The sequence below is a fragment of the Lissotriton helveticus genome, chromosome 12 (assembly GCF_964261635.1).
Source record: "Lissotriton helveticus chromosome 12, aLisHel1.1, whole genome shotgun sequence".
NCBI lineage: Eukaryota > Metazoa > Chordata > Amphibia > Caudata > Salamandridae > Lissotriton > Lissotriton helveticus.
In genome coordinates this window covers 551,595,118-551,613,853 of record NC_136073.1, presented here as the reverse complement: position 1 = coordinate 551,613,853, position 18,736 = coordinate 551,595,118, and the positions used below count along the sequence as shown (strand labels likewise).

Here is an 18,736-nt window from a genome sequence, read left to right as displayed (position 1 = left end):
TCTGGATCAGGACGGAAAATCTATGAAGAGAAGCTTTGAAAAGGGTATTGGAGTAGGGATCTACCACTGCAACCCAACCAGTCTGCATTCACATCTCCTCAAATATAGTTTAACGATTTGTGTTTCAGTGCATATTGTTCGGTGAGGCTTATCCTTCTATTTAAAATCCTATCTAGGAATCATCGGCACAGAGCTGGCAGCAAATGAAAAAAACACCATACCACCCTGTTTTGAACTTGTACTTATTTTGTATTGGTGACTTTTGTATAGTGTGGACCTAACTTATGTGGTCAGCTGCTCTCTTTATGGAGCAGTCCCACTGTGTGGGTTGTATGTAAGATTACTGTTTCAATAATATAGTGCTACCAGATTATCAAGGGCAAAATACTGATGACCAAAATATTGAGAAAGTAAGTGCATACAGGTAAGTATAGAGGCTTGGACCACAAACTTCTGGTGCACACTTTTATTAAAATTGAACTCCTGTGTGCAGTTTACTAAGGGTTAGTGAGATGCTTATAATAACAGCTGGAGACGAAAATCTATCTAGCACATATTTACAGAATCACAGTAGGACAATCACACACCATCAAAGGTCAGTCCCTGGGAAGAAGCTGGCACAAATTTACACGGATAGCATATCTCATGGGGAAAAAAGAAGGATCAGGGACAGAGGAGGAACACAAGAGTTTAAAAAGAATGACTTCTGTTGATGATTTCCACTCCGAGATGTTGCCCTGGTCATTCTTAAAGTTAATTTTTGACATGCAGACATGCCACGCAACTCTCCAAGTGATGCAGTAAATTGCTTTGCTGAAAAAGCATTTTTCACTGCTCACTTGCCTCCTCCCGCCTCAGAACAATTTCATGTACCCTAACTTTCTTTCCAATGTGATAAAGGGCTTCACGACTAATTAACGTGGTCGCAAAAAAGTGGTCACAAGTTGTGCAGCAACTTTTGCTAAAAGTGATCGTTTTCCAATAAATCAAACTTTTTTTCAATTTACAGCCCCTTTTCATTAAATGAAACAGGAATGTGTTTCAAAAAAGTTTCCTTTTTTATGTTTGTTTGTCAGCTGCCGATTGTCCTGTGGACCACGGTCTACTCTCCATCAAACTTTTTTCAACATTCCCAAATAACTCTTTTGCAAATAGCTGATCATCTTGGCGAGATGTTGATAACTTGTCAATGTCTAGCAAGGGGATTTTTCTCAAAAAACATTGAAAAACAGCACACAGATTCAGGTTGTGGCAGCAACGCCTACTACACTACCCTCGCAAATAACAAATCGCTAACCATTTCTAGAGGGAAATGATCACAAGGAGAGCTACCAAATGTCAACATAAGTAAGGGCTCATCTCATGCCTCTGTCCCTCAGAGGACCAGGCTTTCACCAAGAGCAAGACATGGAGTAAAGCAGAAAGTGGAGATAAGAGAAAGAGAAAATAAGTAAAATATTGACACATGGAGTAAACATAGATGAAATAGAATTGACAAGAGTAAGATAAAGAGCCAGAAAGTGTAGGGTGTGTAAGACAAAGGAATGACGAGGAAGCAACACTAGGTAGCAATGTAATCAGCAACATGGCCATCTGGCAATATGGGTAGCAGGCTCCTAAAAAAAACATTGGGACCTTGAACTTATGTCTTTTTTTCACAAATTAAGAACTAGACCCACTATAGATGAAGGCAATATTTAAGAGTGAGAGCGTTGCCTTGTTAGATCATAAATGTAACACTGAAAACCAAACCGCCTCCAGGTGCTTCCTGGAGGAAACAAATACCAATGAGGAGCTAAAAGGGATCTAAAAGGATAGGTATTTGATGTATTTCTCATGGTCATACTCAGTAGGGATCCCATCGAATACAGTATTCCAGAAATGAGACCTCTGTCCCTACAAATATATACTCCGAAACAGGAGTACATTTTTAGTTGAATACTCAAGTATGTTTGCACCAGTTATACATAGTGTGCAAGTGTGAATGTTCACCTCTATCTATAAAACAACTTGTTGTCACTTTACCAGAGAGGAATTTGGAACCATTTATATATCTTACGATATTAAGTGAAGGAGGGTACAGCTTCGCAACTAGGTTCTTACCCCGGGTAAAAAAGAAGTGTTTTTTGAAAAGTTTCACATAAGGAAAACTAGGGTAAACAAGGGTGGAATTAAACTTTAGCATTGACGACAATATAGATCTCGGGGCATATTTTCAAGCCCCTAACACTATCAGAGCGTCACTTTTTCAGACGCTCCGGTAGCGTTTCTCCGTACCCCATATTTACAAGGTGGCGTTAAGCCACTTAAGGCCACCTTGTAAATATGCCCCTTTCCGCAGCGGTCCGCTGCGGCCAAGGGGCGGGCAATGGGTGTTGCAGTGGGCGTTCCACCGCAACACATTGCTTTTTGACGATGTCCCATATTTACAAGGATGGGGCGGCGACAAAAACTAAGTCAGGCAAAACCTTGCCTTAGGATGGCTATACAAGGAGAAATTATTAATTTCTCCTTGTATTTTGCTCTTTCTATGTGTGCTGACTTCTTCAGCACACATAGAAACAGCAAATCGACATTAAAGATTGTTTATGTGCAGGGAGGTGTCCCCTTCCTGCACCTAAACAATCGCCCCTGCATAGAAGGCTCCCTTGCAACATGACGCAAAGGTGCCTCCGCTGGCGCTAGGCAGCTTTTTTAGCGACAGCAATAGGAGAAACGTAGGGGTGCACCGCTTTTTTGTAAATATGGCGCATCCCTGCATTTTAAAAATGTCAGAGCGCGGTGTTACCAATTTTGGAGTAACATCGCGCGCCGACATTTTATTGTACATATCCCCCTTCGACTTATGAAGGCTCACACACGGAAAGTTGACTATTGTATCGATTCAGACATTAATGGGCATAGCCATGTATACAAACACAGCTCTCAGATTTCTCGCCATAAAGGTTGGTGGATTCGACTGTGCAAAATAAATGAGTTTAAAGAGTCACCCAATGTTGTCGTCTAGGGATCTAAAATCCTACTGAAAACATTTGGGGGAAGGGGTGCTGCTACTCAGCTATTAGAAACAATTACCCCTGTACCTTCAATTTAGAAATAAGAGCTGGAGGCTACCTCACAATTCCTGGTACTCCTGATTTATTGGAGCATTAGAGTATACCACAATATCTTTAGAAAAGGTAACTCTTCTGTCTCATACTGCCCATATAACCACCCTGTGCACCAGTCATATTTATGTCAACCAGTTCTGAAGTCCCCTCCGAATACAGGTCGACCGAATTTGCAATTCAGCTCACTACTGATAGTCACAGGAATATTGCATAATAGACTTGGGGCCACATGGACAAAAGGTTTAAGGGGTCGCAAAAGGAGAATCAGGCTATTTGCAACTGCTAAATATATTGCCTTTTGACATGTACTAGCCTTATCTTACGATTCGGTAACCTTTTACCGAATCGCAAAATAGGTTTGTGAGTCGCTATTAAGAAGTAGAGTGTTATAGGCGTCACATCCTAATAGCGAGTCGCAGGGGGGGGTGCAAGAATTATTTAATGACTGGAATGCGATTGCAAAACATTTACAGTTTACCACCAATTTCAAGTTGTCGGTAATCCATTAGCAAACTGGAAGGGGTCCTCAAGGGACCCCTTCGCCTTTGCGATAGTGGGCGCAAATATCCCAGGGACCACTATCTGCTCTTAAAAAATAAAACTGCATTACCCCTCCACCCTCCCTACCCAAAACGTGCTTTACTGAAAAAGCAAATCAGAGACATGGTGGTCTGCAGACCCCAGCAGTCCATCATCCCTATGATTTTGGCATTTCCCAACGGGTCGCAAATTGCGACCTGCCTCATGAATATTGATGAGGCAGGTCCATTTGCGACCTACTGGGAATCAAAAAAAGTGTCAAACACACTGTTGTGCATCGCATTTTGCGACTTCCTAATTGCGAGTCGCAAAAAGTCACAATTAGGAACTCGCAAAATGTAGCGGTTGTACAAGTGGTCCTAAGATCTGTGTATATTGCCCATTCTTCGTCATCTATCTCTCTCACGTCAATGCTTATATATTCTCTGTCTCTCTCTCTCTCCACCTCCCTCCCTCCTTCATGAATGGTAAGTCAACCATTTGGCCCACCTAATTTAATGTTACTCAGTTTACTGTTCTAGGAAGGATGGAAGGCCGAGCTGGCTTGCTGTGATGGCAACCCAAAATCTGCAGACTGCTACAAACGTAATCAGTGACTATTAAACCACTGAGCAAACGTACCAGCAATCAACAACTTTTACAAGTAATGTATTTGCAATTTGAGTTATTAGAAAAATACCCGAACATATTCAGAAAATAACAAGTTCTTCCCAAACTCAAAATGTTTGATAGTTAATTACATTTTTTATTTCTGGTTTAAAGCACACGTATGAACAATAACACTCCTTTGTATAAGCAACATGTAGAACATTCTACCAAATAAATAAAAAATCATGGATTAACATTCTACTAACATTTACAGATTCATTACAGAAACATATTTAAAATAATCCTAAAATGTTGTGTTTGCACAAATTATATTCATATTTTGGTGTTCATTATCCACTCAAAACAGGATTTGGGTCACTAGTTAGATCATCGTATAGTGTGCTGGGATTAACATTAACCTTAAATTGCAGACAGAAGAGCAAAATGAGTTTTACAGAGGGCACCTGATGCAAGTCACAAATCCTGCCCAGTCTTTCTTTCCAGGGGGTACCTGCCCAAGTACCAAGGGACCTAGCTTTAGGGGGTGTTTGGGGTGTTACGCCCACAAAAAATGTATTCTGAGTAAATAGTTGAGTACAGGTGCTTTCAGTCGAATATGATGAAGCATCTGTTGGATTTCACTTGGGATCTTTACATATCCACATTGACAAAAAAACACCCCAAACCCACATCCACCTGCTGCACCAATGAATGGTAGCTACTTCCCTAACCACCAGCACTCATCATACATTTCCCTTACAAATGCACATTGCCAACAAAGGAGATATTATATGTGTCTACCCAAGTGTTTGAGTGTACGTAAAACCCTCTGTGATTGACTTGTGGTCTATTTGAAAGACACTGTGCAGGCTAGATTATAAGTGATCTCGGAGCACTCAAAGTCTATAGGATAATGCAAGTATGGCTTGAAGACCCCTTGTAGTATTCTTTGATGGCTACTTTTACTAATGAGAAAGAAGGCTCAAGCCTGGACGTTCATGTATACTTCTGAAATGTCATGGAAATCTTGTCCTAGCGTATAGATTGTATCCCATTCAATTGTAAAGCACTAGATGTACTGGTTGGTACCCCAGAGCCTTTCTTGATTAGTGGGTGATTGGATTGTTGTGCATTTTTCATAGAACCGGAGTTTGTAGTGTGCACTGTGTGGGAAGCATTTAATGTTGCACATGGGGTTCAAATGTGTGCTCCAACCCGGTCTCAAGAAAATTCTACTCCGATTAAGCATGAGTAAAGAAGAGAGGCGTATAGGTAGAGTTGCCCGTGCACACACTTGCTGCCTTCTGTGTGGTCGGGTAAGAGGCAACCTTGTTTGTTGTTCATATTTAGTGTGAACTGGCATTGGGCACAGAGCTGGAAAATAGGGAAATCCTGTCGGATCCCAATTCCGGCAGCTATTTCTTGACCAGATCTGTGATTCAGCCGACCCAGGGAAAGATGTTGACTTTCTCCTTGTGCCATTTTCAGACACTGTGGCATTCAGCAGCACTTGCATGTTGTCTGCATTCATTTGGGTAAGGAACCTACGGGGTGAAGGGTCTTCCTTATTTGAACCCTCATCCAGGCACAAACAAAGGCTCGATTTAAAGGGCCATCAGCCCTCCTTCTGTTCAAGTATCATCTTTGCTGATAGACATCTAGGGCTAAACACCTTGATACCGATGCAATGGAAGAAAACAAATGTGCACAGTTTGCTATCACTTCACAAGTACTTAAGAGAAACTATTGGAGGTATGCTTTTACCTTTGTTCAACTCACTATGTAAGAGATGTGCTTGCACTGTAAGACTGCAGGATTTATGTCTGTATGAGTAATTACAAAGATATTGACTTAAATGGCACCAAGTTTTTTTTATTTAACTCTTTTATAGCGCTATTCATCCCAGTATAGGGTGTTGGAGTGCTTTACATCACACACAAACACACAGGCGCAATAAATCATACAAGTGTGCAGATCAATGTACAGGAAATGTTGCATAAGATGATGGGGGTAATAGGGTGAAGGAATAATATATCATCCATACTTGTAGACATTATATGTTAAGAGTGAATGGTCGGGAGAAACACAAAGTCAAGATATAAAACATAATTCGGTGATTCGGGTTGTCTGTACTAACAAGGCTTTATTACTTCCCAAAGGAACACCTTCTTTGCAATCTTGGAATAGTTATAGATTGCGAAAAAAGCATAAGGATCTAACCCCATGACTTACACCTCAATGCCAGCAAATAGACCACTCTTCTATATTAGAAGGCTTGCAACTTATGAACTGGAAGTTACAAAATGAGCTTGGTGTCAAAAGCAGTAGCCCACTTACCTAGCCGAATAAAAAACAAATCTGTGATCTGCATGTTACACGTTGTGCTTTGCAGCAGGCACATTAACTATCCATACAACTTTAAGAGTTAAAACTGTGACTGGATAAAAGACAGAACTCTCCCAGAACTGTGTTAACCACTAGAGTTATCCTACCGCTATTTTGATCCCCTTAATATTGCTGAGAACACAAAGATGTCTATAACAGGTGTCTTTACCAACCCAAGATATCTTTAAAATTCAGGCTCTTTGTGATAAATGAAGTCATCTAGAACAGATTTATTGTCACACGTCCTTGTTGCCAATTTCTTTGCAAAAAAGAATGTAAATAGACCATCGGACTCTGCTTTTCAAGCCCCGCCCTTCGGGACTCCACCCCCTCACACCTTGACCCCCAATTTATGGGTTCACTGAGTTATTTTTTTCAAATTCCATCACTGATTGGGCGCATACAGGAGGGTTGTGTGCCATGCGTGAGGTTCAGGGGATCATGGTGGCCCTGTGCAGGGAGCGTAGGTGGGGCCCGGGCTGACAGTCCTACTACCAATGACGTGTCGTGACGGCCCTGGGACAAAGATTGACGGCCCTGGGACCCAAACTGCTGGCTGGCTGGCTGCCAAGCTGGGCAAGTAAGTGAAACTGAAATTAAAACAACAACGCGTCGCTGCTGTCCCATTGCTTGGTGGTATGCATAATAACTGGGTCGGGCCGCCGGCTTTGGGAATTCAACCTGGCTGAGTTGTGTGTGACCCATCCCGTGCAGAAATTTGGTGGCCATAAGCTTTGAAAAAACAAATGAAAATAGCCAGTATATATTAAAAAAATAACAGCATGGGTACATTGCTAGCTGGCAAGTGTACTTACAACAGGTGTAGAGGTCTTTTTTTGTTTTAATGGACATCACAGTAATATACAAGTCTTTTGGGTACACAGAAAATGTGCAATTGACTTTCAATTACTGTAACCTGAAGACGTAGTTTAAAACAGAAGGATTACTAAAAAGTATAAAGAATAAAAGGCTAAAAATAAGGGACAAAATAAAGTGCTAGGCAAACATCCCTCGCACCAAAGTGCACTTATTTTTAGGCAGATGTGGACGTGTGAAAGGTAAAATGCGGTCTCTAGCAGTACAAGCAAGTGGGCTCGTCCATGACAACATGCCTCGTGTTTTAGTGGGGGAAGCAAACAGTGAATGGCAGATTTACAGATCGCTTGGATGAAGAGGGCCGACCCAAATCCTCAATAGGTATGTATATAAGAATTTTTATTTATTTTATATATTTTATTTGGTAAAATGAGGCTGGGACGACAGCTAGTGGTGTCTCTACATCCAACCTAAAAACTGCAGTTAATAATAAAATACATATGATGCTGCACCAGGGCAATTCACATTTCCCCAATTCTCTCTCCATCCCTTTAATGCACATATTATAGGTTTTTGTAATGATGGTAGTAATTGGGCGTTCATTTTGCTGCACTCTAATGAGGCCTGTGAGTGCTTTATAGTTTTACAAAACACCTTTAATGAACTCTCAGCCTGTTTTTCCAGGACATTCAGTAAAGGAATGTGCCCACTTCGAAATTGAACCCTGAAATATTCTCGAGTAGCTTTATTCACGAAGCTGTAATTAGGAGGTGAAAGAGTAAACATAATGTAATTATTGTGTCTGCAAACGAACTCGTGATCAATGCCATGGTGCGGGCAAATAAAAAGATCTAAATTAAAGGAAAATCTATTGAAAACTAAATGAGCCCTGCGATTACTGGAGAAGTCTGCTTCTCAATTTATCTAATACACAAAGCAGTAAAGCATAGGGATATATTTCTATAATTAAAAGAAAGGCCAATTAAAATGCATGTCTGTGATCGTGATTGTTTCACGTGAGGTAAAGCTATTTGTACTTTATCAGGCCAGCCTAAAAGATTTCGTTTGAACCGTTTTTGTGCACGTTCTCATTCTAGCACAACCAACCAGGCCACAGCTTTTCTTCCCAAGAGGCCTTCTAGGTATATTTTCAATTTCGCCCATTTTAGATTCCCGGTTTTCGATGTCCAGGCCTGCGATGTCTCTTGAAATGTGTGTGCGAGGGGGCCGCCAGTGCCAGTGATCCTGATCCGATCCTCGTCGTGGCGGCCCCTGGGGTTTGGCGGCCCTGTGCAGATGCGACAACCCTCCGAGTAAAGTATAGGGAGTAAATGTAAATCCAGTACTTGTATAGTGCATGAATCACCCCCGAAGGGGTCTCTCGGCGCTGGGGGCCGTTGGGAAGATTAAGCGAGCTATTGCCCAGGGTCGCATGGTGCTGGGCAGACCCCTGCCGCGGAGCCGGGGATCGAACCGTGATCCCTAGCGTCCAGCGTCAGTCGCCCTGGCCGCGGCGCCACACCTCTCCCCAGTAAGCTAGAAAGAGATGTACTTGCACCTACTTGCCATCTTCTGTGTACTCTGGGATGAGACAACCCTGTTTTTGTACACGGCTGTATGACTGAGAGTCCCAGTGTTGGCTGAACACATACACATTTTACTATTAATTCAATAATGCGGAGTTTCAGCTTAGATCACTCGAACACAGCAATACAGATCCCACGGACGTCATTTAAGGGTCCAACTGCACAGTGTAGTAGCTGGCGGTCTGCGTTTTAGGGGCGGTGGCCTCCCCGCTATCACCTGTCATTTCAGGGCGGCAACAGCAACCCCACCACTCTTCTATGCGTTTGCGTGGGCAAACTGAGGTAATACCCGCCAGCACTGCCTTTGCGACCCCTGATCCCAAGGGTGGCAAATTCAGTGACAGGTACACAGTGGCTCCCCTCAATTTATTTTCCCTCAATTATTTTATTACACTAATAGTAAATAAATAAAATATGTTATTCACTAATAGTGTAATACAAAATGGACTACAACACGCTGGAATATGCCCTTCAATGGCAGCTGAGAAAAGTAAAAAAATGCTTTTAAATGTGCGTTTTGTGTGTGCTTGAGGGTGACAGTGTGTTTATGTGCGAGTGCAGGGCTATAAGGGGAATTTAAAAACTAGGGGGCAGATTTATGATGACTGGCGCATCCCCAGGGATGCGCCAGTCATCCTGCACCGCTGCTCCGCCACCCATGGTGCGCCGCATTTACAATGCGGCGCACCATGGGGCAAAAACGGCACAGATGCGTGACGCATCTGTGCCGAAAAGGTGGCGCATTGCTGGAGCTGCGAGGCTCGGGGGTGCCCCATCTCCACAATGCTGCGTCAAGACCTACGCCTGCTTCAAGCAGGCGCAGGCTTTTGACGCAGCATTGTCCTGAAAGTGACTGAGTGAAATCTTATAGATTTCACTCAGCCACTTTTGCAAGGCGCACCTGCCCCGGAACGCCCACCCTGCGCCGGAACGCCTCCTGATGGCGCAGGGCTTTACAACGTGACGCATCTCCTAGATGCGTCACGTTGTAAATAGGGCGCATTGTTTGCGCTGCCGTTGCATCAAATAAAGTGACGCACCGGCGGCGCAAGGCCTTCATAAATCTGCCCCTTGGGGTTCTCTCAAAGGGGAGTAGTCGAAATTAAGGGCGTGGCGTAAAAATACAAGCTAAATACCTGTGGTTAGCATAGTGTGTCGCCCAACTGGTATTGCGCTGTTTCTGTCATTGCATCCAGATATATAATACAGCATCTAACATTACACCAACAAGAAGCCAGGACTATTGGGTTTGTCAGTGGTTGTTAGTTGCGTAAGATAAATAAGCAACTAAGGGCGTCGTTGTTAAGGACCTGGAAAATGCTCCGGTTCTGACATGATGTTAGTGAAAGACCGAAAACAAGTTACATCAAAGGTAGCTAGGAGTGGTACTGCTGCAGAGATAAGATTTCTTTTTCATCCTGAGGGCGAGGGCACAAACGGAGAGCCCGATAGGGACCCGTCTCAACCACTGCTTTTCGAACGGCCGGTGCACGGCGCCGGCAAGACCCGGCCCACTTAAAGTCCTGTGCGAGTGCATAAGTGTGATAGTGGAGGTCAAAGGGCGTGTGATGTCACTTCCGCCACCCCTGGCATTTCGGTGAATTGACTTCCATATCACATCGGAAGATGAGGCATAAAATCGTATTATTGTACTTACAATTTCCAGAATCATTAATATTCCAGACGGAGACTTGACGAACCCAACATCGAGGGAGATGCATTTCCAGGTGAGTGTTGTAGAGTTGGACACGCCCGCTGAGCTGGTCTGGGTGCTGATTTTTGAGGGGAACTCAGCCATGATACAAGGACTGCTGTATTCGGGGGTTTCAAATAAGGCTGACTCCCAAAACTGACCGCAATGCTGGAAGCAACGCGCCCTGGTTGTTTCCCAAATTTCCCTCTGACGTCACCCTGTTGAACTTTGCACCATGTCCCTCTGTCTTCTGTGCTGTCCGTTGTCCGTGCTTCAATAATGCTGGCCCCAGCAGGCTCTCCTAAGCGGCACGCCTCAGAGCAGCGTGAAGCGGCCACAGAGCAGCAGTGCGCGCACACGCCTCTCTTCAGGACACACACTTCCAGGCGCTGGTTTTGGTCACGTGCTCCTCCCTCTCTTCTCGTCGCCGTTGCCCAGCCAGGCAGGGCATGGGTGGGTCCCAGGGTAAGTACACATTGGCAGAGAATGCGCCGGGAGACTTTGGCATGCACACTATTTGCATACATGCCAACCCTCCCGATTCAGGCGTGAGACTACCGATTTGAAGGCTAGTCTCCCGCCTCCCGATTCCTGCAAGCAAAAACCCGATTCCTCGGGGTTTGTTGACAGGGCGTTTGTGTGAAGTGCTAATTTTTCCAGCAATAGTCAAAGTGGCCATGCAGGGGCTCTCGATGGGGTGAAAAAACAACAAAGGGTCATTAACAAGGCAATAGTCTTTTGAAGACCTGTGAAGTAGGGGGGGGGGGGCGTGTGTGTGCACAGGAAGCTGTTTTCGGCTGGGGTGTCACACAGGGGCGGAGGGGGGGGACAACACTTGCATCACCCTCTCAGCCTGCCATTGCGCTCCATGCTTGTAAAAGGTAAGAAAAAAAACGTACATTTGTGTTTCAAATGTCCAATCCTGCAGCAGCACACTTCCAAAGCCCATACACGCCAGTAACCCGATTTGAAGCCCCATTCTCCCGATTTTTAAAAAAAAATCTCCCTCTTTGCTCTTCTGAAATGTTGGCATGTATGTATTTGGTTTCTGTCAATGATTCTTCCATCGAGATGGGTCCGCAAATGTTTAGTCAATACTTTAAAACAACCCCGCTGGGGCGGGGCTAGCGTGAAAGGTGTGCTGTGGGCAGTGTAATCTGCTGTTGGACAACACAACCCTGACGTCGACGACGCGGAGGAGGCGAGGAAAAGCATTACGGTCGATCAAGCTATTTTTGTACTCACTATACTTGTAAAAACACTTGTGGCTGCTACAGGCGTGCCCGAGGGCGCATGCTTCTTCTAATGCGTTTTATGGAATATTTGTCTTGCTGAGTGCTCTAAATGGTGTTTTTATACGTGTGTGGTTTACTGCTCGGTACGTGATGTATTAGGGGAAATCCGGCGAATATTACATTAGTCTCAACACCCAGCAGACGTAATGGAACAACGTGGGATGCCTATAGTTGGGGATTGTTCGAAATACAGGTCTTGATAAAGAGAACTGTTTTTCCCTTTAACCTGCCAGACCCCTTTAACTGGAGGACAACGTCATCTTAAGCCCTCCTCTGTGATCCTTTGCCTTTAAAGTGTGAGGCTCTGCCCAGGGGAGTAGCCAGAAAATCAAAATGCCCCGAATTTTGAACTACACTTCTAATGGCAAGCAGCACGTGAGTGTGCTTTGCACTCCCTAAAAGAGCGGCCTTCACTTCTCCATCCAACCAAGGGAGTAGTCAGAAAATTAGAATGCCCCCCATTTTGCACTAAACCTCTGATGCACACCAAGCAAAATAAGTAAATGTGCCCACCCTCCACTTGAAGAGCTCATCCAAGCATCTATCCATTCCTCAATTCACCCACTATCTCACCTTTACATTCTGTCATCCGTTAATTCATTTATTCATCATTCAATCTATTCCTATCCCAAACGTTCACCAACTCTGCCACCCATCCATTCACTCTGCCATCCGTCCATCATACATTCTTCCACTGCCATCCATTCATTTGTCTTTTCACCCACTCATCTATCAATCCTTTTACTTTGCCATCCAAAGGGTTTTTATCACTCTCCGGAAGGTCAAATAATTATCCATGCTCCGGATATGAGACGGAAGGCCATTCCAGAGCTTGGAAGCCAGTGCGCGAAACGAGCGAGCACCAGCACGGGCCCTCTGCACGCGTGATATAGAAACCAGGTGTTTACCGGCAGAGCGCAGATGACGCCGGGGAGTGTAGAATGAAAGCAGGCCAGATATTATGCCAGAGGAGGGAGATTTCAAGATCTTAAAGCAAAGCAAAGAGATTTAAACTCCACCCGTCTCTTCACTGGTAGCCAATGTAGCCTCCGAATAGTACTAGAGGTGGAGCAGCGATTGGGCATTGCAAGAAGCGTTCTTTCGGCGATATTCTGAACCCTCTGAAGTCTTGAGATCTCGGTCTTATTGAATCCTAGGTAAAGCACATTTGCATAATCCAGTCTATATATTCCTTCCATTGTTCCCTCTTCCATTTAACCATCTTTTGTTCTTCCTTGCTCCTGCTTGCTCTTCCACTGTATTCCTTTATAGCTGTAATTATTAGCTTTTGTCTGCCGAGTTACAGACAAAATAGACTTATAAAGAACCCCGCCCTCACTGTAGCTGCTAAGGCAGGGGGTTCAGGCTGCTCTTGCATCCAACCATTTATGGAGCTATATTCTCACCTATATGTCCATCTTCTTCATCATATTTCCCTCCTCCAAGCCGCGGCCTGTGCAGATAAGATTGGTGGGGATTTCGACAGACAACAACGAGAGAAAATGTATTACTTATTTAATTTTCCCTCGTGGTCGTCTAACGTATTCCCACTCCCCCCCCCCACCCCGTCTCACCGCTCTTACCTGCATGGGCCGCAGCTGCCCTCACCCTTGCTGGAGCTCCCTGCATGAATGAATGGAATTATAACGCTGTGTTTGGTGGAGGACTGACGCTTATGGTGGTGGCCAAAAGCCCTCCGTAGTGCAGGATATGATTAGATGTGAGGAATCAGTGTCCTGACCAGTTAGAAGGACCCAGGCTGAGGTTATGCGTTGCAGAGTCAGATCACCTGTGGAATTGGCGTCAGCCTAGGTGCGAGATTACAGGGATCTGATGTGTCAAAGTGGCGATGTGTGACACAGGCAGGCACACCACTCTGATTGTGGGCAAATTACTTAATCTCCTGGAGCTTAAAAAAAATAAAAAAAATAATGGGTCCTTATAAGTGCTGGAATTAGAAAACAATTACACTTGAGAACCCATAAATTGGAGGTTAAGGTGTGGCAGAGGAAAGGGGGTGGAGTCACGAGGAGAAAAGCTTGAAAAGCAGAGTCTAGCAGTCAACTTATAGATTTATTTTACAAAAAATCTGCCACAATGAAATTGGCACTGAGGACATATGTGACAGTAACTCTGTGCTAGATTACTTAACTGGTCACAAAGAGGCATTTAAAAACACCTGTTGCAGAAATCATCATGTGCTCAGTGTAGGAAGGTGAAATCTGACTGCATGGTTACTCCCACATTTTCCTGGTGTTTTGCTGGTTTTCAACTTAGTTTGGCTGGGATCCTGCTATTCATGACCCCAGCCCATCTGCTTTCTCCCTAAAATGATTACTTGTACTTTAGGTACACCACAGATTGGATTCTGGGATACCCTTATAAGTCCCTATATGGTATCCTATATACTCAGGGCATAGGTACCCCAGAGGCCCAGTAACTGGTGTGGGAGGTATGATTCCTCCATGTTGGAACCAATAGTGTGGGGCACCGGGCTACCCGGTACCAGCTTTCCTGAACCCTGGCATCACAAAATGGATGCTGCAGCCACAGGCACAAGTCTGCCCTCCTGCTGCTGGACGAAACTCCGGCAGTGGAAGGCATGACAATAGGTTTCCTGGTACAGGGAGGTGTAACCACCTCCCAGACAGGCTTTAGTGTATTGGGGCTGGGTGGGTGCACTCCAAGAATGCTTTGATGTCTGCACTGGCGTCACATTGGGTGTCCCTGTGCATAGTCCAGCTCAAACCAGTTGCAGGGGCACTCAGCCCCTGCTCTGGCGCGAAACTGGACAAAGTTCTATCCATCCACTGCTTTACTACTCCTACTACTCCACTAACTCCTACTCTTTGTCCCCGCCTTATCTCTTCTCTTTCACCCACAACCTCCCACCCTAACCTAATCTCTCACTACCCGCGGTAGCTTAATATAGTGGTTTTGTAAATAGTTTTCGTATTTATTTGATATCTTTGTTATATTGGATCTTGTTTTGCTCAAATGTTTTAGAATAATGTACCGCCTCACATTCCTGTAAAGTGCTCCAATAGCCCTGGGTCTAGCCAGCGCTATAGAAAACCTTTAAAATAAATAAATAAAAGGATATGGGTGTAACCACCCCTCTGTCCTGACCCTCCCATAAGGTGGGTCTCCAGAGTTTGTCCCACCTCTTCCTTGTGTATAAAGTAGAAACCTCTGACTACAGGACTTTCGATTTACCTGGACGAAACTCTGCTACAGAATCCTAGCACTTCAACTATCTACACTTCGTTGGATGACCGAAGAATCTCCCTTGGAGTAAAGAAGCTATTCCCCTGCAAGGCAGGCACCAAAGACGCATCTTTCCGGTTTGCAACTACGCAGCCCCTGAAGGACTCAGAAGACTTTGAAACACAGGAGGTGGGTTTCCAAGCTTCCCCAAGGCCGATCCGTGCTCTCAGCAAACCTGAGATCCAAAGCCCTTGTGGGGACTGTGCAACCTGAACCCCTGGACACCGTGCACATGTGCAGCAGCATATGCTTCTTGGCAATCCCTGAGGCTGTGCGTTGGGCTACTTGTAGTCCAGACCCCGAGCAGTGATTCCACAGAAGATTACTGGCCTACACTCCATGAGTGACCCGTGGGCTGGTATTTAGTGATTCCTCTTGATGTCCCTTCGCGATCCCTTGTCCGTCGACTTGTGGGTCCCTGAGAAGGGTACTTTAACTTTGAACATGCTTACCTGGTTGCTCCAGACGTGCCCTGACTCCTGACTCTCCATCACTTGGGAAGTCACCAGAACCTTGCTGATCCATCCCGAAGCCATTTTACTCTCACCGCATGGATTGCAGCTGCCAAGGCTTGTTGCTCTCCAATCCGGACACTGACACCGAACCCCCCCCCAGCACTCAACATCCTTTGTGGGACAGCTCGCCAGCAGACTCTGGTCATCGTCAACATCTCCTGGTCCCCGTGGCAGCGGAGTCAAGCTTCACCTCATGCACCTGCAATGCCCAACATTGGTGGGCATTGGTCTAATGTGCACCTGGTCACCCTGAAGTGACCCAGGCTCTGTCCCCTCTGCTTTCAGGTTCTTCACATCCTTGATCCAGGCTTGAATCGCACTGGATACTTTTCCTCTACATGGCAGTAGCACTTTGCAGCAACTCGCTATTGAAAACGGCGACGATTCCCAACACCATTTGGCACCTATGCACCCGGCTTCCCTGGGTGAGGTAACACGAGTACTTTGGTGCTCACATGAGTGCTGGCCTTAGAACCATCTAAGTCTAAAAGGGTTTGCTTCAAGTCCTCTCCGAAGTGCTTTTAATCTTTCATTTTCCAACTGCAACTTTCCCGTAGGATTGTATGGAGCTCGTGGGTATTCTCTTGCTCGACCTGAAGCACATATCCGTGCACTAGTTTAAGGGCTCGAGTGGAACAGAGGTTTGTAAGGAGACCTCCAGTTTAACCATGGGTCTAAGGCTCATCTTAAAGATGAAAACAAGAAGAGGGGAAAAGGAATAAGAAGGCCCAATCCAAATGCTTGAGACCGTTAGGACAAACGGCTTTATTATATTTAGCAAATACAAAACATACAAGCTTAAAGAAATGTCAGTTGTGTTGGCATTTCATATTTGTCATTCATAGCATAATTACTGACAGAGTGTACATGCTGTCAGCATGAATAACGAAAATCACAAACAGCGGGGGCAGTATATCACTGCATTAGGTATAAAAAGAAGAACAACCTGTTGACTGGCAGGCATTTCACTTCATTAATGTGACAAAATATGCCATTCTTCAATTGAATTCAGACTATTTTTTATTGCATTACAAGTGTCTAAACTATCCATTTGCATTTAAGTCTTTGCAGGGGCTATTTAAAGTCTCTTCCCCTCGATGGAAGAGTCGCCTGCTCCAGAACTTGCCATATGATGTTAACCGCTGTGTGCTTCTTCTCCAGGAAATGAGTAACCACAGGTGCCGTGACCACAGCGCATCAAATTCTGCTTTTGATAACCTAACAAACTTGAAAAGGGTGTTTTACATTAATGCACTGTAAAATGCTCCTTGCCCAGCTCTCTGTAACATCATTGCACTGTAACAGGGGACGAAGTTCAATCTTAATCTGCCACAAGTGACATTCTCTACAGGGGACTCTCTAAAAATATGCAGCTTTCCCTGCAGTGAGCCCAAAATACAACCATCAATACCCCCTGAGAGTGAAAGAAATGAGACATAGGCCTTATTACGAGTTTGGCGGTCAGTGGTTTGCCGTACCGGCCGTGGTGGTCCAACCATGGTGAGTTCGGTGGTTCGACTGCAGTTTTATGAGTTGTGCAGATTGGGTTTGCGAAGATCATGGACGAACCGCTGACCCAGCCAGCAAACTCTGACCACTGTGGTCACGGAGTGGGCCTATGAGGTTGTGGGAGGCTCGTACCACCAGTGAAACTTGCCACCCAACTGCAAGTTGCTTTACAGTCGGTGTGATTGTGGCGGTCCAACCACCATATCTGAGACTGCGGAAAGGGAGGGGATATAAGACCAAAACTCACCTCTACTCATCTTCCACCATCATGGAGCCCATTGGACATGTCCTGCTGCTGCTCTACCTGCTCGACCATGTTCAAAACCCAGTAATCACCGTTGAAATCGGTGGTAAGTCATACTACTACATGTTGCCATGGCCCCCTCTGCAAAACAATGCCTTGCCATGAACCAGGCAAGGAAGTTTGGGTCTCTGTTATTCGCACATATCCCGGGACCCTGCTGCTATTGTTTCATAACAATCAGCAAAAATATATCTGTAGGAAGCCTCCTGGGCTAATACATTGGTACTGCACATGCACACTGTACACAAATAGACATGTGTTTGCAAATTACATACAGTGATAGTGATGTGTGCATTATTTTGTGTTCCATAACAGTACCTCCTCAACAGTATCGCACCTACAAATATCTGTCACACATCTTTTGACCTTTCCCCCTTGTCTTCCATGTTACTACTGATCTTCACTAGTCATCCAGATTGTCTCAAGTGTTGGGAAACTGACATTGAAGTGACTGCAACTACCATGAAGCCTTGTCACTCAAACTCTAGCCAAGACACTGCACTCTTTTTGCCCTTTCTCACTTGCCTGCCATGTCACTGCTGATGTTTAACCCCCCCCCCCCCTCTGTCACTGCTATTGGTCTATCAACTGCCCATCAAGGTCCAGGTAGGCCACTGCCAGTATGTGGGCCATAAAGGGGGTTAGGGTCCAGTGCAAACACCTTCATTGTTTGGAGGACTTCCCCAGCTGGATCTCCACAGTCTTCCGGGTCGAGCACTGCAGCTCCTCCCACCTTTTCCTACAGTGGGCACTACAGCAGTTGTAGACCACCTGGGTCCGCACCTTCCAGGCAATGGCTCTCCAAATGGCCTTCTGATGGGCGGTGGCCTCTACAGATGCAATAGATGTAGACACAGATTATAACTGGAAGTTTGAGGATAAGTGTCAACTTGATACACATTACATTGACATCTAGCACAAGCCTTCAATAAGAGTCAATATATTACATGTGTCCATGTCACATGCTACCACATCTAACTGCATGGATGCACATTTTGTGGTCATTTTATGACTAGCATCAACCCTGGTCATGACCTACACTGCCTGTGCTAGCCCACAAACATCATGTAGACCAGACCTATCCTACATGGAATGCAATATGATGTACCATAACGCACCATTTTGACC

General features: G+C 45.0%; 1 protein-coding gene across 1 annotated transcript in view; it reads right to left on the bottom strand.

The window, feature by feature from the left end:
* The window catches only part of PLLP (plasmolipin), a 232,815-nt gene extending 221,583 nt beyond the window's left edge, over positions 1-11,232 (bottom strand). Inside the window, exon 1 of the mRNA XM_078671579.1 lies at positions 10,683-11,232. Coding sequence (XP_078527705.1) covers positions 10,683-10,823 — 141 coding nt within the window. The 5' untranslated portion in view covers positions 10,824-11,232. The remainder of the gene's footprint in view (positions 1-10,682) is intronic.
* Positions 11,233-18,736: the final 7,504 nt, after the last annotated feature.